The 22166-nt window shown below is 33.9% G+C and overlaps 1 protein-coding gene across 1 annotated transcript; it reads left to right on the top strand.

The window, feature by feature from the left end:
• The first annotated feature begins 5548 nt into the window (after positions 1-5548).
• LOC135137243 (uncharacterized) lies at positions 5549-6943 on the top strand. The gene is made up of 5 exons (XM_064066850.1): positions 5549-6008; positions 6068-6167; positions 6225-6332; positions 6382-6537; positions 6860-6943. The coding sequence occupies exons 1-5, from the start codon at positions 5665-5667 to the stop codon at positions 6929-6931; spliced, it is 780 nt and encodes a 259-aa protein (XP_063922920.1). The 5' UTR covers positions 5549-5664; the 3' UTR covers positions 6932-6943.
• Positions 6944-22166: the final 15223 nt, after the last annotated feature.

Raw genomic sequence — 22166 nt, 5'->3', positions numbered from 1 at the left:
ATTCAAACTTTCGGTGTCCGTGCTGTCATCATATTCGATACTACTTGGGTTGTCTAAATCAGATGAGTCACTTGATATATTATAGCGTCTTTTTTGTTTTCCAATTTGGACTGGTTTTTGAATTTGAGATGCATCTTTATGTTGAAGGCAGGTATCTGTTTCTGAGTTAACTCTACTACTATTACATTTCTTATTTTGAATAAATCTTTTGAGACGATCCACGCTGACGCGATCCTTTTCATTGTCTAACAGCCAGCAAAGTGGAGACTTTTTTATAACTTTTGTTGTATTATCTAAGCGTATTCTGACTAGATCACCTTTCTCAACAAAAATATCGTCACTATCAAAATTTCTGAGGTGTATGTCTCTGTCAAATTTCTTAGATTCGTACGTAATTGTGCAAAGATCATTCAGTAAATCTTCATCTTGGTCAATTGGATCGTTTTCCAAACTTTGAAAACAGTTACGTTTCATGGCTATTTGAGAATTGTTCTAATTTTCAATGTGATCGCACTGTTCTTCACTAAACATTTCATCTTCAACTTCGTCATTGCATTCATTGTCTTTACACGGAGGCAAAAATACATAGTTGGAATCTATCACTTTAATTCCTAAATCTTCAGTGTCACGCAGACAATCCCGTAAAGCTGATTCTACGGTGCTTTGTATATCTTTATCTGAAATGTTTCCTAAGTCATCATTTTTCACAAAATCTCTCTTCATGATTGAACTTTTTTTCCTGATTTCTCTAGGAAAAACGAATTTTTTATCCAAATCGTTTTTAATGTTGTTTATATATATTTTGCAGTCTGTCACTTCGATGCAACATATCTCTTATACTAAAATTAACAATTGTGCTAAAAGTTGAGGTCATTGATCTAAGGCTTCTAAACATACTCTCACAAGTTTGAGAGCTAAACTTCCAAGGCAAGAACATATCATCAGTAAGATTTTTGCACGACCTGAACTTAATGAATTTCGTACCTCATACCACAAACTCAATTTTTAAAAACTAATTGGTGTGAAATTATAAATTTGGTTTGTAGGTATAAAGCAATATAATGTATCATTTCTCATCGGAACTGCACTTCATTAACTACAACTTTAATATCTGTCAAGCTGAAATATCATGCTGTCAGTTAATTATATTATACTGGAATTTTTTATCATTATGCCCTTAAAAGGTTATTTAATCTCCACTTTTAAGATTAAATTGATATTTTCGTTCTTATGATGAATGCTATGACTTATGTCGTACATGTTACGTTTATTAGTTCTAGAATAGTATATTATTAGCCAAGGTTGCAGAGCCAAGCATTCTAGACCGAGCGCAAATTAGAACCCGAGACGCGCAGTGTCGAGGGCTCTAAGTGCGAGGTCTAGAAGTGGCTTTGCAACCGTGGTTAATATACTATTTTTTTCACTAGTAGAAACCATAAGACAATAAACTGAAAAATAAACGTTCAATTTTTTGACGCAACATGATTTTGTTTTGATTTCTAATCAAACTTGATCTAAATCTTCAACACAAAGAAAACCGTTTATACTTGTCGCTGAGTTAATCATTTTATCTTCTACCGTCTACCAACTACCATGCGTATACTCAAGTAATGTTTGTAGCACACATTTGTTCATTTTTTAAGAAATAATCACATCAAACATTGCGTACATAACCTCAATTTTTCTTTTGGAACCCGTGGTAGCAAAAGTTGAATTTGCTACCACTAAATGAGTCGACATTTGCATGCGTCCAGGCTGCTAGTGAAAAAAATATCTAGTTTAACTGGATTTACTATGACGACTTGGATTTCCTTTGTGTTCTTGTTGATTTCTCGTTAATTTCTCATTGATTTCCTCTTGATTTCTCGTTGATTTCCTCTTGATTTCCTTTTGATTTCCTTTGATTTCCTGTGATTTCCTGTGATTTCCTCTGATTCCCTTTTTGATTTCCTGTGATTTCCTTTGATTTCCTCTAGCGTGTACAATTGATTTCCTCTGCGGTTTACCCCTCGGTTGTCGTTGAATATAACCTTCTGTCGCGAAATATTTTTTACCGTGCAAAAGATTTTTGATCTGTTTTGATCATTATATTGGCACTTCAAACATCTTTTTGTCGTTGCCCTTTTTTGTCGGGCCAGTAAACCTAATCCATTACATATCAGAACGTCATTCGATCATATGCCATCAAAAACAGAAACAAAGATGTTATTTAATGTGTTTTATTTTTTTGGTTATATTTTATTTTTATTATTGTTTTTTTCATATATAAAAGTACTGAAAATGTGTAGATTAAATTTTCTAACAACTCCTATTCATAAATAGAGCAATCTAGATCCGCCCCTGTTACCTTTACTTACACTAACTTACTAAATATGTAGTTGCTACCAGTTAGGAAGCTGAAGTTGGGAACTTGCGGGACTCAAACGTCGAACTCACAGGTTCCTCACGTAAAAAAATGGCTTCGCTCTATCTCATAATAGTGAAATACCAAAATAATCGAATATAAAAACGCATACAAAAATAACCAACAACCCATCAGCTGTTCGTCAACAAGTTTTGTTAAATAAACTCAGTTATCCTTCCAAAATCTACTAACTGACCAGGGAAATCAGGACCTTTTAAGACGAGATAATTCTGTAAGAGGTAATAATAATAATCCAAGAAAAGTCCAGGCTTCAAGAGTAGCGAAAACTGTAGTTTAAAACGAAACTTCGATTTCTGGCCCCTAAGGATATTCGTTAGAAAGAAGTCTCTGAGAAACGCGATAGGAAAAAGAAGCAGATTGCTAGTGTAAGTACAGCAACAGAAGCTCATCACCAAATGTGCGTAATGTATGTAGCAAGAATCAGTAATAATAATGCTAGCAAAAATACTGTCACCAACTATCGCAAAGAAGAATATCCTGATGATATTTTTATTGTTGAAAAACTTACTACTGTTGGAAAAACTCTGCCTTTTCACTATGCGCAAATCTATCTTAACCTAATTTTCGGCCTTCAAGTGTAGATATTAGGCGTTTCAATCTTTTAATGAAAATAAATAAGGCAACGTCACCAGCAAAGTAAATAACAAAATGAATGAGTCACTTATTTTATGGATTAAAACAGGAACTGCAAAATCGAATGCTTTGAAATCTGGTAGACGTTTCAAGGTTGTCGCAAACATAGTAAATTTGTAATCAAAATATATGTGTCTAACCACCCTACCCCCTCTTTTCATTAGATAAAATAAATTTAAGAAAATGTAGTGTTACGAAATAAACCCTAGAGAGATATTTGCTTCCCCTAGATCCTAACTGAATGTGAATGACAACACTGAAAATCAAATAAAATGCTACGTTTTATTTAATAAACGGAAGGTAATAAAAAAGTCTGGATCATCGCATTGTGATTCGATTATTGCAATTCGTAGAAAATATCGCTTAAGTTAGTTTCTCTGTTTCACTTTCACGTGTACAATCTCGACAAGTGTTATCGCTATTTGTCTTAAATTACGAGTACTTATAAATGCTTTTCAGTTCAGTAGTAGGGACGTTGAAGGTGTTCGACGTTAATCGCCATCCCATCTTGTTTCTCGAACATTTCTCAAAGCATCCGATATGTTTTTCCTCTGCTATTGTTGCTTCTTAACCTTCGTTTAGATTGTCTCGAGGCTGCAGATGACATTCCTCTATTGTAAAAACAGCCTTCTTACTTTTTATTAGAATCAAGTCGTTATGCCTATAATGGCACACTATGCCATCAAAGAAACAACTTATGTATGCCATCAGAGTTGTAATGAAACGAGTCTCTTTTTTTCAATTTTTTCAATTACAACATAACTTTAAACTGGCACCTGCATTAAATGCAGCAGTAAATAAACCCATACGCCGCCCCGGTGCCTATGGGTTTTCTAGTACGTACGGTGATGATGGTTGACTCATCATCGGTGACGGCAGCATTCGAATAAAAAGCGCCTGGAAGCGGTTCTGCGGAAGTCTCTGCAGAACAAGGTCAAAGCAGTAACGTCGAACTATTCACAAGGAACGCTAGCTGTTTAAATAGAGACCACCGTCGGGAGCAGTCAGTTGAATCCGATCAATGAGAGAATTAGAGTCAAGTCCATTCCAGTTAAGTCGGAATTATTCTGTACATAATCGTCGTCTCGTATAAATATAAGTTTGTCGATGCAGATACAGTTATCTTCGGTTATATGAAATTCTATGAATATATACCATGTTCGTGGACCAGTGTCATTATTTGCCAATTTACGATTTAAATAATTATTACTAAAACTTCGACCACAATCATCTTTTCGAGAGGAATTATTTCCTTTCTGTTCGGTTAGATCGTGTTCAACTATAATTCTTCTAAATTTGTCAATACTAAATTTGGGCCAAGTCTCCGGGTCATTTGATTTAAATTTCATTAACATGTCAATTTTGCTTATTGCTTCTGTTGCCGAACTTGATGGTCGATCCGAGAACGACAAAGAAGGATCAGCGCCTGATTTGGAAGCGATGGATTGGTATGCATGTGATTCCCCATGTTGATGTGATGAAATTGAAGGAGATAAATCAACGGGGGTTTCAAAAGTGGTTAAATGTGGATCTCCAGGATCTCCACTATAGCTACAGTTACAGAACTACTTTCGGTGTTTTGTTGTTTGAAAAACTTGTGGGACTGACTTGTTAAATTATCCTTTTTTAGTTCTTTCACCGCTTTTTGTTTCTGATGCTCTGCGCATGATAGTTTCTTTTTCTCTATTTCTAACGCAAAGCTAGCTAAAATAATTACGTTCATTACTTATAACTTATAACAGTAAATCTGTTAGTAATGGATATATTACATGAAAATATATTTTAATGCGCCAAAACAATTTTTTGACAATAATTTATGACACTGATACTCAGACGGGTCAGCAGTTATATTTACATTCTCTTTCAAATGAACTCTAGATATCGTGTCCGAACATTTTTAAAAGTTTTAAGCAAATATTACCTAGTTTGAGCTCTCGTTTCGTTATTATTTATTCAATTATGAATTTAAATCGAACAGAACAATTATTCTCTACTTAGTAATCCTTAATACAAACTTTTATTTCCAAGCAGTAGTTTAAATAGATTCTCAGAGTCTTTCAGTTTTATTTGTGTCCTCATCCGTTATCATAGTGTCATGATTATCTCCAGTAAGTCTTTTTTAAGTCTACCAGTATAAGTTCTTATTCATTAACAATTCCAGAGTGTCGTAATTTGCTAACGCATGATTTTTGTTTAAAAATATACCGCGGGCTGACAGTTAGGATATTTCACCTGAAAGCTATAAAATATGTGTTACTGTTGTTACAAATAAGCGGGTACCTCCTGATTTTGGTTCAAACTTGCATGTTTTTCTATAAATTTGATTTCGATTACTTTACCCAGTATGGAACATTTTACACTTTCTTATTATACGTAAGTGTTACAAAAGTACTAACGCGATTACCTGCGATAGCGGTATGTCCATTTAGGTGTTGCTGGTTTTCAAATGTTTACCCTATGTTCTACAAGATCTAGTAGAGTTCACGGAAAAGGAAATCGATTCGTGGAATGTGAAAGACGACGTGTCTCCAAAAGTTACAGAGAAAATTACACGAGACGTACATTACGGGTTATCTTATCTGAGTTTCGGTGTAATTTTAAGTTTTATGACGGGGATAATGCTTGCAGCAACTACAGATATTGACGACGATTTTTTATATGACAAAGAGCTCATAACATATTTACCTAAGTGGAAGGTTACCACTGTTATGGTTTCTTTAATTCGATATTTTTTCTGCTTTGTGCCTTACCCCACTACAATATCACCATGCTATCAACTGATTTACGGGTTCATCCGAGTTAAATTGGCAATATATATAATAATAGACAGAATGGAAAGAGTAAATCGTGGATATGAAAACCTACAACAGTCAAAACTGGACGAAGTATATCACAAAACTGTATCAGAAAGACTTAAATGGATCATAGATTTACACGTCAAGACCTGTGTGTAAGTATTTTTTTTTTAATTTTTAGCAAAATCTTGCTTTTAACTGTTTTGAATTTTAGACTATTGCACCATATCGAAGGAAAAGCAAAGGGTTTGATGTTTCCTTTTAAAATCTGTGCCACTTTAGCTCTTGTTAGTTTTGTTGCTTGCTACTTCTCGGTATGTCAGACCGGCGGAAGTCTTTATTAAATAGTATATAATGCCCTAATATTCCAGCTTGAAAGTAAGCCGATTAAAGAGTATATTTTATTGTCTATACTTTTCACTAATACACTCTTCACACTATTTTTGCTTACATCATATGGGCAATATATCGAAGACTTGGTGAATAAATATTTAATTTGTGTAAGTGTTCCTAATCAATATGTTTCAGTCGCAGGACATTTTTGATACTTCTGCACGTGTTAAATGGTACCACTGGAATCATTCCAACAAAAAAAATTACCTTATATATCTTACGAACGCCCAGAAACCGTTTAAATTGAACTACACTGAAAATATCTCAGTTAATTATCGGTTGGCAGTTGATGTAAGTAATCCTTTTCTACTTTCGTCACGTTGTTACCATCTTTATTGAAAATATTAACAACTAGTAGACTTACCCTAGTTACATTGTGGAGGCACGTATTTTAGATACTTACATTCATTCTGAAAGACATTTTTTTTTTCTAATTTTGAATACAATTTTGTAATCCTAAGACATTAAACTTGACAAATTCCTTAATATGGTATCGTCTAAGTGGTGTTAATTTTTTAAATTGTGATGTCTAGAATGGGGGTGAACCTTCGATTTAAATACGTGTTAAACCCAAAACAGATTTTCAACAAAATTATTATCGTTTCCGTTTCAGGTTATAGGAAACTTGATATCTGCTTTGACGTTTGTCGTTCAGATTAAAATCGCAAGAGGTGAACTAGTTTAATTAATATACCAGTATTTTCTTTTCACAAATCTCGAAATAATAAAAATACCATTTGTTAAACACATTTGTACTCTAATGTAATACACGTTACTTGTATGAACTCACACAACAGTGTGCACATGATATTTAGTTCCACTAGCATATTTAAATTGTTTTGACTATTTCCTTTAAAAAATCTAATTCACTTCAACTTTTGCCATAACTGAATTTGAAAAAATAACATATAAAAATTTAAGATGAATTTATGTTTTAGGGATCTGAACATTTATCAAATGAACCGAAAATAAAACTCTATAGTTAACTTCTGACTTTCCCATTTGACAGGTTGAGGAAATTGCCGCCTTGTCATTTTAAATCATCATGCTGAAGTGCTTTAGATTTAAATTTTGAGTTGCATTTGCGAAAACCATTTACATGACAAAAATTTGTTACAAGTCGATCACTGAAGATTGGCTCCAGTTTAAAACATACAGAAAAAGTAAAAATTGACTTGAACAATTTCCACTTTATTTTTCCTTACTACATTTCTTAAACTCCATAACGTCCATCCGGAGATCTTATTTTGAATTACCGGACGTCTATAAAATAATTCTTAGATTTTTAATAAATAAATATAAAAGCAATGATAAATCACAAGTAGACTCATCGTATTTTGCACATTTTCAATACGATCTTTTCGGTAAAATTTTGAAATGATTTTTTGAGAGAATATACAGAAACAAGTTCCAATTATAGGACAAAAATACATAAATAAATAAATATACATTCTAATACTAATTCTAATACAGATGACAAATTATACTAGAATGAAGTTAGAATTCTATGAAGCAATAAACGGCAAAAATTAAGAAGCAATAAATAACCAAAGACATATATGTATATGCATGTGCCTTTCAATAACGTAACACTCTTACCAGACAATCATGACTAACTAACAGTAATACTCACTCCAACTAAGAAAATCGCTCACTAATACAAAGTTTAAATTGATTTAAATTTGTCTACAAGAAAATAAATCACAATCGCAATACCTTTTCAAAATACTTAAATAAAAATGTATTCCTTTCCTACCTATGTTCGTGTGAAGAGATTTACTATACAGGGTGCCGCATCCAAGTCTGGATATAGGGAATTAACATGGCAATTGGTTTTTATTTTATGATATCTCCCCAGATCACTTTAAAGCTATTATTGAGTGATGCATTTGTGGAGGTCGAAGACGGCTATCGGCCAGTATTTTTTTCAAATCGTTGTATCGCGTTCATTCACTGTAAAAAGGTTTTAAAAATCGTATTTTGAAATTCGCGCCCGATCCGATTTGTCACGAAATGTTCCGTCGCACCGTCGAAGTTCGGCGATCGCGTCTTTGGAATATCCATGCAAAATTCAAATGTCAAAGTGAAATTAGAAATTATTCTCAGAAATCAACGAATAACTCAAACTGAATTATTTTATCCAGTGTGATGATTATTGTAGGACAAATTAAGCGGAATAAATGCACAAATTGATCCATTCATTCGTCATAGTGCGCGACCCCGTCAAACGAGCCATCTCGAACTACACTCAGACCGTATCCAAAAAGCCCGAGATGAAGACTTCGAGCAGCTGGTCTTCCTCAAAACCCCATCGGCAGGATTGTAACATGTCCTGGGAGCCCTCAAGCTAGGAATGTACTCGCGCTGCCTCACTCAGTAATCACTGAACGACTCAAATTGAATTATTTTATCCAATATGTCGATTATTGTAGGTCAATTTAAACGGAATAAATGCACAAGCTGCACAGAATATTTTATTAGGTTATGTTACTGGTGCTGGTCGAGTCTTTATTACTAAAATCTCATTAAAATGTTCCACTGTGATTAGATGAAAAAGCGAGGGCCCGCTTTTCTTATTGTGTGATGATAAGATTTACCATCAAAACAGCTGGCGCTTTTGAAGAGAACCTTTTAATGAACCATTTAGATAACTACAAATAACAAAACTTAACAATTGTTGATGAATGAAGTAATGAGATATTGTACGAATCTGGAGAAGTATTGCACTATTTTCAAGAATTGCTCAAAAAGGCTGCTCTCAGCAGCTGTACAGTAAGTAAGCCGATCTTCAAAACTTCTACGCGTGTTGATCAGCATTTGCGTTGCAATCTGAAGATAATATTTGTTGGACTGCTTGTTTCAGCGCATCTCTGTTTGTATAGCTGGTATTGTTTGAATACAGATGGTCGTGAAGAAATCTCAAAAGAAAAAATTCCTAGGGATTTTGATCCCGCGAATGCACAGACCAATGGGGCGGTGCAAACTTTCCATTCCAACATTACGGAAAAATAGTGGTTCAAATAAACAACATTTATGCGAGCTATATGGCTGGAGATTTGGCCCTGGATGTAAAAGACCTGCTGCAGATGCCGCACCCTTCGAGTCCCAGGAAGTATTTGCTGAGCTAGCATATTGTCCTACTTCTGAGCATTCAATCTAGATTCGATTAAAAGAGGTGCAATGACATGATGTCCTACAAGCCCCAGTCAGACACTGACAGTTGCACGCCATTAATAACGATAGTCATGGACCACGTGAGGATTGTGTTATGCTCAAATTTGATCGTTCTGACGATTATAACTTCCGTTAAGACCAAATGAACATTCGTCAGTAAAACAAATGTTCCTCAAAAACTCTCCATCAGCCTGGATTCTCTTAAGCATTCCTTCGTAAAACTCCCTACGTGAGAAGTAGTCCTCAGGCTTCAATTTTTTGTCATGATGCTTTTTGAAACTCTTCTATCCCATCTCTTTAAGATCCCTAGAAAACGTTGTGCCCACCTGATTTTATTTACTTTTTATCACCTTTGAAAATAAATGTAACTTTGTTTTGTGAAATATTATTTTTATTTTTGTTGTTGTTAACACAATAAACAAATAAAACAGTAACACAAAAGTTTCTGAATCCAAAACACATTCGTAATAGAGAAAAATACTTTAAAATGTTGATGAGTCAATGTTCTACATTTCTCTCTCAAAAATTTCTTGTAACGAACATGCTTCCAGGCGGCAAAAACTCCAGCTCTGCTTAACGAATGTAAACCCAATTGACTTCCAATCTTTAGTGATTCGGAAAAAAAGTGTGAAATTTTCCCAAATTACCTACTAATTAAATTAACCGTTGAAGAACAAGCAGGCCCTCGCTTTTTCATCTAATCGCAGTAGAACATAGCATAACCTAATAAAATATTTTGTACAGTTTGTGCATTTATTCCGTTCAAACTGACCTACAATAATCATCACACTGGATAAAATAATTCAGTTTGAGTTGTTCGTTGATTTCTGAGAATAATTTCTAATTTCACTTTGACATTTGAATTTTGCATGGATATTCCAAAGACGCGATCGCCGAACTTCGACGGTGCGACGGAACACTTCGCGACAATTCGGATCGGGCGCGAATTTCAAAATACGATTTTTAAAACCTTTTTACAGTGAATGAGCGCGATGCAACGATTTGAAAAAAATACTGGCCGATAGCCCTCTTCGACCTCTACAAAGGCATCACTCAATAATAGCTTTAAAGTGATCTGGGGAGATATTATAAAATAAAAACCAATTCACATGTTAATTCCCTATATCCAGACTTGGATGCGGCACCCTGTATAAAGAACTAGAGTATCTGTTATTTATTCTAGGTAAATGAAAATTGACAAGAGAAAGAATGTCACTATTATTAATTATGTTATATATAATTTTCTAAATAAATATTAGTGCATTAGCCACACGTCTGGAATGTAGGGTACTAAATTTGTATCTTTTCAATAACTCAAAATCAGAATAGTTTCTGCAAGGCCATCTTCCGTCTTCTTTAAAGTACAAAAATTTTAAGAATCTCCGCTGTACATTTTCAATTTGATGCATCTGATTATAATGATAAGGAAACGATGCCAGGGAGGAATACTGTAACCTAGATCTCACAAGCGCATTATAGAGTACCGTTAAAGTAGAAATGTTATTAAAATCCTTGCAGTTCCTAAGCATAAATCGTAAAATTTTCCTCGCACTCAGCACGATATTATTCACATGTTCTCTAAAACTATACTCGGAATCATAGTACACACCCAGATCCTTTACAGGTCGTAGTTTTTCAAGAGGATAGTTCATTCCGACGTCCGTTTTAAATGACAAGGATTTGTTACAAGTCGATCACTGAAGATTGGCTCCAGTTTAAAACATACAGAAAAAGTAGAAATTGAATTGAACAATTTCCACTTTCTTTTCCTTACTACATTTCTTAAACTCCATAACGTCCACCCGGAGATCTTATTTTGAATTACCGGACGTCTATAATAAATAAATATAAAAGCAATGATAAATCACAAGTAGAGTGATCACTCATCATATTTTGCACATTTTCAATACGATCTTCTCGGTAAAATTTTGAAATGATGGAATCAATTTTTTGAGGGAATAAGCAGATATTTTGATTAAAAATTTACCATGCTTACGATACCGGTACGTCTACAAGATTCTCAAAGCATTCCAATAACCAACGGAAAGGAGTGTATTATTATCAGTGTACATGCTTAACTTCGATGTTTCGTAGAAATTTGTTTAATTTGAATGAGTTGTCTCCTCAAAACAGAAGACTAAAATTACTAATTAAGCCACAATGGAACAAAATGTTTTTAATAATAATGAGAATAATAGTTTATTGATCCCAAGAGGTCAACCCAATTACAGGAATAATACAAATAAATAAAAATAAATTCATGTTAACAAAAATCAACTGAAATATTATAAAAACTATTACGACAAATCCCGAATATAAAAGCCTTAACTAGAAGAATCAAAGTGAATGTGCCATTTATCAGCTATCGTATTGTACAAAGAACACATCAATGAAATTGATGATCTAATTAAAACACTTGTGCGTGAATAAAAATTATAAAATAACAGGTCTTGGCGAATACTAGGACGTGGTACCAGAAAATTGATCTTATTTAACAGTGCAGCACAATCAACCTTACTTTCAGAGAGGATTTATACGACAAAATCTTGAAAAAACGTAATCAATTTGTTGAGCGGACATAAGCGACTAAATTTTGATTAACTATTTACCACAGTTACGATAACCATAAAACATTTGCAAGATTTCAGAGCATTTGGTTTTGCCCGAGTCCTTCGGGCGAATGGCCGTTTTCAAATTTTCTCGATAGGTCATGACCCCAAGAGTAGGGGAAACCTGGGCAAGAGTGCGCACTAACGATTAATATTTAATGACAGCTTTCATTGTGTGATTATCGATGTTTATTTTATGTTTTTATATATACTTTGATTATGTGACTATCTGAAAATGAATATAAAATCGACAGACGTAATGCTAAAAAATATTTATAAAGAGATACGTAGCATGATGTAAATGCGTACTCTTGTCCGCTGATACGGACAAGAGTGCGCGTTCGTTAGTACAAGAGTGCGCACTAGTTTTAAACAAACAATAAAGCTTTATATTTGCAATTTATTTTCAGAAAACATTAAATTAAATTAAATTTCAAGAATGGATAGCAATCATAATTATAATAAGTAATTAGATACAAAAATCACAAATGAATTTGCCGGCAGTATAATTTGAGCATACTTCGTGCCACCATTGCAGCAAATCAAAATCCTGAAGTGGATCTTCATAGTCTTCAGAACAACCAGGACAAACACGCTTAAAGTGGTAGTGAGCACTTTCCTTTTTGAGGCTCTTCTTGACAATTTTGGTGCGCACTCTTGACCAATTTTGTGTTGCGTACTCTTAGACCAAATGCAATTCTGTTGTTTTTTAATGACTGTTGGAAACCAACAACTAGAAAAAGAAAATATTAATAGTCTTTCCTTATCTAAAAACGTTCTGCTTTATTATCAAAATAAGGTTAAGGCCGTCATTGCTATTACAAACATACTATCGTACTTCCAAAATCATCTATTATTACATGAAACACGATCCAAAACTTTACTTACCGTTATTTTCCACAAATCACCACATGAATACTTAACATTACATAGACAAAATAGCAGACCTCCGCACTAAGTAACAAAGTTGTTACATGACACTTAGTGGGAATATTTTGCAAGATACCAGCGTTGCGCACTCTGGGTAAGAACCCAGGTTTCCCCTAGGAAAAAATGGGTTTCCCATTGCCGTCTGTCCGCCATCTGTCCGGATTTTATTAGACAAATAATCTACGAACTTTATATGAGCATTATAGATATAATGTAGATCGTAAAACGCTAACCAAACTTTGTCTAGTCGTCGCCCCACCAATAATGTAATGACATCAACTCAAAATCGCAGATAGAAAATGGGCTTTAAATTTTATCAAATATCATATAGTTCCACACGTGTAGTTATGAATCTGTATTGCGTGTTTACCCGGATTCACATATGAACCAAACACAACAGGCACAAATTAAATACAGCAAAATCAAAATAATAATTTGAAAGTAAATGTTCCATTTCAAGCTGTACGAACATAATTAAACTCTGCAAGAAAATATTAAAGCCCTCAAGTTTTCAAAGTCTCAAAATGGACCCACGTTTAATATTAGTTTGTATGCCATAAATGAACTGTTACGGATTTCGAGTGAGAAGCTATGAAGTGTGAATGACATAATAACTTAATTAAAAACATCCACATTACACTATTTTAGATATCGTTACATTTCTGGTTAGAAAATCGCGTGTACACGTTGAGAAGGACAGTAGCGCCGAATGCGACTCATTTTCCTTTTTTAAATTTGTGCCACCACGTTACCTTGATTATACAAATGACCATCTAAAGTTAAATAACGCTAAAAAATCAACTTGTTCCGGGAACTACCGACAGCAGCATTTACTATAATATTGATATAAAGGTACGTGTCCACTTGCGAGAAATCGCCTCAAAATCAGCCCTGGAGAGCTCCGAGTTGAATCGAGTAAAGACGAAACACTGATCGGCTGATCTCGCCGCGAGCGACATTCTCTTCAGTGGACAAGCCAAACTGCGTTTACTTGCGAGAGATACTCTCAGTGCGAAGAAGTTTCGAATTGGGGAAGTATTCCCCGAGAGTAAGCAGTTCACCATAAATTATTTCTCGAGTAAAGCCGAGTTATTTTACACGTTTATGATTCTATGCAAATGGTCGTGAAAAGGACTATGCAATTCGGCCAAATCTGATCGTTTACCTGACTTCAACATTTATACAGCGTTTTGAGATAGGTAACACATTTTAATGAAATTATTAAATACTAAAAAAAATGTAATTGTCCTTTGATGAATATAACCTGCCGCGGTGATAATCTTCAGGTGCCGGTGGTATTAAGCGCTCTTACCAACCTAACCCGGGAAACAATTTACCTATACCCTTTTGGCTACCTGTTTTCCCAGCATTCACATTTCAGTTGAATTTCTTGAAAGAGGATTAACAAAAGGTACATAAAATCATAAATTATTTGTGGGTCGAGTACAAATCGCTCGTTTCTTTCGCTAGTGTAGCCGAGCAGTGGACAGGGTAGCAAATTTGCTAGAACTTGGGCTCTAGTTGAAAACCAAAGCTGTGCCTCTCTGGAGGTACTTTCACAATACGAACACGTTTCGAATTCCTACAGTGCTGTCCGCGAGTGGTGAGCTTTCCCATGGCCAAATTTGGATGGTCAAAAGACCAAACTGCAGAACTAATTGCACGATATGGAAAAAAAGGACTATAGAAATCGCGTAGCATACACTAAAATTATTTTCAACTATACAGAATGTTCTGTTTTTGAGGCGTAATATGCAACGTAGTTTTTTAAATAGAATGCCTAATTCTAATTTTCTAAAAAAATTTTGTAATGAAGCGGTTCACAAAAAAATCGCAATCGTATTAATTTTAAGATCTGCGTTATAATATTTTATGGGGAGGTAAACAAAAGTACGTGCTTTGCTGTGGTATCAATTAAATTAAATTCTAATATGCCGAGTGTTTATAAAAAAAAAAATAAAATATTACAATTTTGAAACATCGTTGTTTCCGTCAGCCGATTCTCTACTTTTACGTTTTCTCGACCTTTCATGACCCCTAGAGTACGAAGAAATGTCTGCCGTCCCGATTTTTATTAGACAGATAATCTCCAAAAGTACTGGGCCGATTCCAGATTTTTGGAAAAAAAATATATATGTAAAACAACATTTCACAATTTAATTTTGATTCTTACAGCTGTTTTAAAGTTATGATAAGCATAATAAAGTTTTAATCAAAATATATTTGCTTATCCCCTCCAAAAAATTTATAACGTCAGTACAAAATTTTGCCGAATAAATTCCACCCGAAATGTGCAAAATATATATGATCAGTCTAATACTTGTAATTTATTATTGTGTTCATATTTTTTAGATTTGCTTATACAAGGTGACTCAAAAAAAATGAATGCGTGAATTTATTTTACTGAATAACACAAGAATTGCAAAACTGAATCCTTTGAAATCTTCCAGACGTTTTAAAGTTATTGTAAGCGTGGTAAATTATTAATCAAAATATATCTGTTTATTCCCAACAAAAACTTGATGACGCCATCTCAAAATTTTTCAGAATAAATTCTAAGTGTGCAAAATATGTTGAGTTTTTAATTATGATTTATTACTGCATTCATATTTATATTCATCTACTGTTATTTTTAGTATTATACTGCACCAATCCAAGTTGATATACGTGTCCTTGCAAAAATGTTGATGACATCATCACAAAATTGTGTAAAGAAAAAACTCAACTCGAAAATGTTAGATATGTTTCATTGTTCTTTCGGTGTGAGGGAAGTTCTGTCGAAACAACTTTCGACCAATTTTTTACATTTTTAAGAGATATGTGGACAGAAGATTGTAACATAATATTAAATGAGAGTAATAATGGCAATGTTGATTTAATCAAAATCAACTCTACATTAAAATTATATGACATTATAATAGAGGGTGGGATCACATGAATGTGACAACCTGTGACACAGAAAAGAAGGGTCCAAAAACCTCAAAATGTGCGTGACATAACTTATGGAGAACACCTTATTTTGTTCAATGATTTACATAATACTTTTACATTTGTACCTGATACAAAAAAATCGTAATGTTACTATCACTCTTTTATGAATAGAAATAGCATCGTGCATTTGCGTATTTCTTAATATAATTTTAGGTCCACATAATAATTTATGTCCTCTTACCTACTACCTGTTTTCACAGCTGCAATATTTTACCGCATTTCTTGAAAAATAAATTAACAAAAGGCTCGTAAAATCATAAATTCTTTGTCGGTTTGAGTAAAGAGGGTTCATTTTCCTCGCAAGTGCCAAAATATCCTCTCAAATCGACAAGCCCTTGAAAGTAACTCTCGCGAATTCTCGCCAAGTCACTCTCCAGTGGACACGTACCTTAAAAGAGTTTCCTGAAATTATTTTTGTACAGAATACTCTGTTATTTGGGGTTACGTCTGTGCGACGTCCCCTATCTTTAATAGAGCAGCAATTTATTTATCATAAAGACAAAGTTTGTCATCAATACTTAGTTATCTTCAACATAAATTCAATGCAAATATGGTCTTGCACTTCCATTTAATAATAATAAAACATGTTATAATAAAATTTAGAAATTCAGGCAATAGTCAATTAGTTGTTAGTTCTAGTTTAACGCACAAAATATTGTAAAAATTGTACCATGTGAATTACCGATAGTCATATAACATAAGTAATCATAGAGGGAGCTAGTATTAAGACCATGGCCGACCAGTGGCGGCTCGTGACTGTCTGATGTGGTGAGGCGATGATAGAAGTTTGACAATAATAACATTAATAATAATATTAATTAATCATAGATTCCATCATCTGTGAACAAGCTAGAAAAGAAAACCGAAACATATATACTGGTTTTATTGATTATAAGAAAGCTTACGATTCTGTCCCTCATTCCTGGCTATGCAAAATTCTGGAATTATACAAGATTGATACTAAAATCTGCACTTTTCTCAAATGTTCCATGGAATTTTGGAAGACCACCCTCCAAATAACCTTAAATGAACAAACAATTCAGTCAGACCCAATAATGATCCGAAGAGGAATTTTTCAAGGCGATTCTCTTAGCCCGTTATGGTTCTGCTTAGCAATAAATCCCCTCTCCGATATCCTGAACAGCTGCAATTATGGGTTCAATATAAGAATTAACAAACAAAGAGAAAACAGAATAAGTCACTTGCTGTATATGGATGACATAAAAATATATGCAAGTACACAAAATCAGTTAACAAACCTATTAAATCTGACTGAACAATTTTCCGGTGATATTGGTATGTCCTTTGGTATTGAGAAATGTAAGACCCAAGCAATCAGAAAAGGCGTGTTTCACCAAGTACCACATATAACACAGAATAAGGAAATAATTGAAGCCCAAGAACGAAACGATACATACAAATATCTGGGTTTCTGTCAATCCTCCCACATCAATCATACCAAAACGAAAACACAGTTGAAAGATCAATACGTAGCGAGATTAAAATTAATATTGAAGACACAGTTAAATGGAAAAAATTTAATGAAAGCAGTAAATACATTCTGCGTTCCACTGCTAACATATTCTTTTGGAGTCATTAAATGGTCCAAAACTGATCTTGAAAATTTAAACATCGCAACAAGGAAAATCTTCACACAGTATAGAAGGCATCACCCAAAATCGTCGATTGAAAGATTCTCATTACCAAGACAGAATGGAGGAAGGGGTTTCCAGAACTTAGAAAACTTATATCAGAGACAAATTTCAGATTTGAAGAAGTATTTCTTGAAACGAGCGGAAAGAAATGAAATGTTTCACACCATCACAAGAGCAGATTTGAACCACACACCCTTAAATCTGTCGAACACCGAAGAAATCCACACCCCCCACACAATAGATAAAATAATAAGTGGGTTAAAACAAAAACAACTACATGGAAAATTCTACAAAGACTTAGAAGAAAATCATGTCAATAAGAAGATGTCATTGATTTGGTTAAAAAAATCAAGTTTGTATGCCGAAACAGAAGGATTTGTGTTTGCTATTCAAGACCAAGTAATCAATACCAAGAATTATAGAAAATACATCATCAAAGATCCGAACATAAAAAACGACTGCTGTCGTCTATGCAAAGCAAAACCTGAAACGATCCAGCACATAATCTCTTCTTGCAGCATCCTAGCACAAACTGATTACAAAGCTAGACATGACAACGCAGCCAAAATCATTCACAAAGAATTAGCAACACTTATGAACTTAATCGAAGATACGACACCCTATTACACTTACATTCCGTCTCCATTCCTTGAAAATAACAAATACAAATTATACTGGGATCGCACAATACTTACAGACTTAAACATTACAGCTAACAGACCAGACATCATACTTATCAAAAAACACACGAAGGAAGCCATTCTTATTGACATTGCTATTCCTAACACAAACAACATTATTCAAACATACGACACCAAGATTTCAAAATATCTACAATTATCGATAGAAATGAAATCCATGTTGAATCTTAAAAAAATTTCAATTCTACCCCTAGTTATCTCTAATGTAGGTGTAGTTCCAAATAGCTTAGTTGAGAATTTAAAGTCTTTGCATTTGAATGATTCAATAATTGTCAAAATTCAAAAAGCTGTTTTGTTAGGAACATGTCATATTGTTCGTAAGTTTCTTGAACAGTCTGATCATGTCAGTCAGATTAGATTAGCACCAGTAGGTCAGAGTAGTGTAGGTCACTTTTCATGTGATGCGCGGATAAATGGTCGGTAGTTACGCTGGACTTTTGGGGATGGGGTGAGATTAGAGAATAATAGCAGACTAATTTGTATGCTGTAATTCTAGAATCTCGAAAGTTGTTCTGTTAATCTAATCAATGCATATCATTACTTGGTCTTAGTACCCGTAATGATAGAAGTCTTGCCTGAATGCCAGTCATTTCCGGGTCAGTGGTGGGTCTTAATATCAATAATCAAATTAATCAAATTAATGTGATTAATGCATATTACTTGGTCTTAATAGTTAGTAATGATAGAAGTCTTGCCCGAATACCGGTCATTTCCGGGTCAGTGGTAGGTCATAATAATAATAATATTAATAATAACACCCATAACACATTTACTCAACAATGTTTTCACAAGTCAATTTTTTTTTAAACTAGCACTTTCTTGGAGGGGTTCGGGCGAATAGTTCTTGTGTTCCTTTCTAAACGTTTTAGGCCCATGAAATTTTTAATGTGTACTTTGGAACTTTCATGTAACTTTGCACACCAGATGAAATTATTTAAATCGTTATATCCCGGGATCTCGTACAAATATTACGGCAGAGCCATTTATATGTTTCGCACCAAGTTGATTTAAAAGACTTGGAGTACTGACGATTCTGTCGGTTATCAATGGAAGTTAATAAATGAATGAACGGTTTTGACTGCTCGATATTTAGCAAAATTTGCGGACGTTCTAGCTCGGTTCGCCGTGAAAACGGCGTTTCAAGAAGGAACATGACGATGTGGTACTCGGGATTCATTTTTCACTCACCTGTACCTATGAAAGAGACAAAAACACGAAACATCAACACGTGGGTTTTTATTCACATTCATGCAAATTACCCTCGCACCCCGCAACCCTTCTGTTCTGTAAAATAAATGGGAAAATGGTTTAATGAGTACGACGAAAATGGCCGAGAAGTACCGAAGATGTCGCCTCAGTTCCGAGCGAACGCATGTATAGGGGTATGGGAGCTGAGCCATGGAAATCCGTGTTCGCGAGTGGGCTTCGTTGGTTCAAGTGAACCGACGTTCTTGCCGCTTCAGTTAAAGAACTAGGAGCATAAATCGTACGGTATTCAACCGAAAATGTCAGCAGAAAGCGTAAAAAATAAAAAATCATCTACAGATTTGCAATTTCAACATATTTTTGTAACTAAAAATGCATTGAAAGCTCTTTTTTAATTACAAATTAACTCAATCTCTTCTTAAGATATATGCTGTGAGGCGCCGCCTCACTTGCCTCATCTGACGAGCCGCCACTGTGGCCGACTCCATTAATCTCTAAAGAGATATGGCCGTTCCATTCGGTATTTTTTGGCAAGTGCCGAATTTCTAAGGCTTTCACGTACAAGAAATGGTATACGATTTTTTTGTCATCAGCTGTTTAACAGTCTTCCACTAACTCTTAAAGACAAAAGTTACGCCAGTTTTAGATTTTGTGTAAAAACCTTATTAATTGAGAATGTTTTTTATTCATTAGAAGAATTTGTAAAATTTAATTTTCGCTAGTGTACCTACTTATATTTGACGTATGAAAAATTACTATGTAATTCTTGTCATGAATAAATTATTATTATTAAAGTATGCCATGAAGTGACCCTAAACTGTCGGACTCTGGTGGTCCTTACGCATATTAATTTTTAATTACAGATTTCTTTATTTACTGACATTGGTGTTTTATCCTAATTTGAGCGGAGGACTAAAACTTATCCAAATTCTCGTTTTGTAGGGGTTGTGAAACAAATATCGGACATTGCACTGAACATAATATTTCCTCACCTAGAGAAGAACCCTCTATTTAAATGTGAAAAACATAAACGTTTAGTTTGTAAATTTGTTGTAACAACTGTAAAACCTGTTTTGGTCAACATATGTCTTGAAACCACAGATTTAGTCAAGACAAAATTGTTGCAGCACAAACCAGTCAGAAGAAAGGTTCTAAAGTTGTAATTTTCTTTTTATTATTATTTAGTGCATAGGTATTCAGGTATATCTACTTACATTAATATGATTAGAATTTTCCATTGTTATTTTTATTTATTCCATTTGATTTAATAAAAGGAGTTCTGTTATAAACATTCCTTTGACTTTATTAAATTACAAATTGTCAAAATTTAATATGGCAACTCAATCGGGGTTGTATTTTTTGTAACATTTCCATTGTCAGATGGCACCACTTTAGAGAACTTTTCAATTGTTTGGAAAGCCAATTTATAAACGCCCATTGGAACGGCCATATCTCTTTAGAGATTAATGGAGTCGGCCATGTTAAGACAAAGAAGTGGCGACTTCTACCCTCTAAAATTCTAAGCTTATTTTAAAGAAATCTTTATAGTGTACGAATTGCTTGACAAGGACACTGGGGAAAGTAAGCACAGTTTATGTGAAAAAAAGATAATTTTTAAATAAAAAAAAAGAATGGAAAAAACATTTGTTCTAACTTTCTGAGTTTTTTGGCGACAAGTTGCGAAGTAAAACAGTAAAACACGTTTTTTTTTCTTTATAAGTTTAGAAAATGTTAATTGACCCATCTATAAAGACATACCCTTCTTGTAAAAGTTATACCAATTTTAATAAGAATAGTTAAAGCTGTCATTGGAAAAAGCAAAAATACTTCAATTTTATCTGTTAACATTCTGTTAATGGCCTATAGATCCAAGTTGTGACATGTTTTATAACATAACCTAACTTTAAGGTGGGAGGGAAATCATATCCACATATCATCATATATGTTATGTATATATTATGTATTACAAATAGACGATGACTTATTTATTAGGTATATGTTCTTAGAAAAAAACAAAAATTCATAAAACTTAGGCACGGGTATAGAAGAAATTTTAAAGTTGTTAAAAAAACAAAAAACCTATCCTGTTTAAAAACAAAAAAAAAACGTGTTTTAAAACCAATAAAACAAACGGAATTTTTTACACTCACATCACTAGCTTATGTTTTTTGCCATTATGGCGACCTGCATACTGGCAGTGACTATGTATTTAACATCTATACTCACTGATACTGGTGAACAAGTTGACAGGTTGACCATTTCGACATTGGTATCAAGCATACTTAAAAAAAAGTTACTATTCTCCTACTATCCTTGTCTCGCACATTGGTTAAGCTCCTCTTTTTCCACTTTCGGGCACAGGAATACTTGTAAAAATTTTATATTCTTATGAAATTTTAAATGCAAATTGCTACAGTTTAAACAACAATAGTTCAACCATAAGTGTAAAAATAGTATATTAGATATTAAGTACAATTTTTATGAAACACCGGTAAATCACAGGGTAGCCAAGGCGTAATACTAATTGCTTGTTATTACAACCCAATTCTAAAAATTAATAAAACACACTCTGAAATTTACGTGTACTTTTACTTTTTGTCAAGAAGTATAGAAAAGGTGGATAAACCGTTTTTTTCCAAGAAGTTGGACGGTGA

The sequence above is a fragment of the Zophobas morio genome, unplaced genomic scaffold (genome assembly GCF_036711695.1).
Source record: "Zophobas morio isolate AGI-343-1 ecotype UQ-CSIRO unplaced genomic scaffold, CSIRO_AGI_Zmor_V1 ptg000029l, whole genome shotgun sequence".
Classification (NCBI taxonomy): Eukaryota; Metazoa; Arthropoda; class Insecta; order Coleoptera; family Tenebrionidae; genus Zophobas; species Zophobas morio.
This window is presented reverse-complemented; position numbering and strand designations above follow the sequence as displayed.

Coding starts and splice junctions, on each gene's coding strand:
- LOC135137243 (XM_064066850.1), top strand. CDS start 5,665: ATGACGGGGATAATGCTTGCAGCAACTACAGATATTGACGACGATTTT. Junction 6,009..6,067: donor TTACACGTCAAGACCTGTGT/GTAAGTATTTTT, acceptor TTTGAATTTTAG/ACTATTGCACCATATCGAAG. Junction 6,538..6,859: donor ATTATCGGTTGGCAGTTGAT/GTAAGTAATCCT, acceptor TTTCCGTTTCAG/GTTATAGGAAACTTGATATC.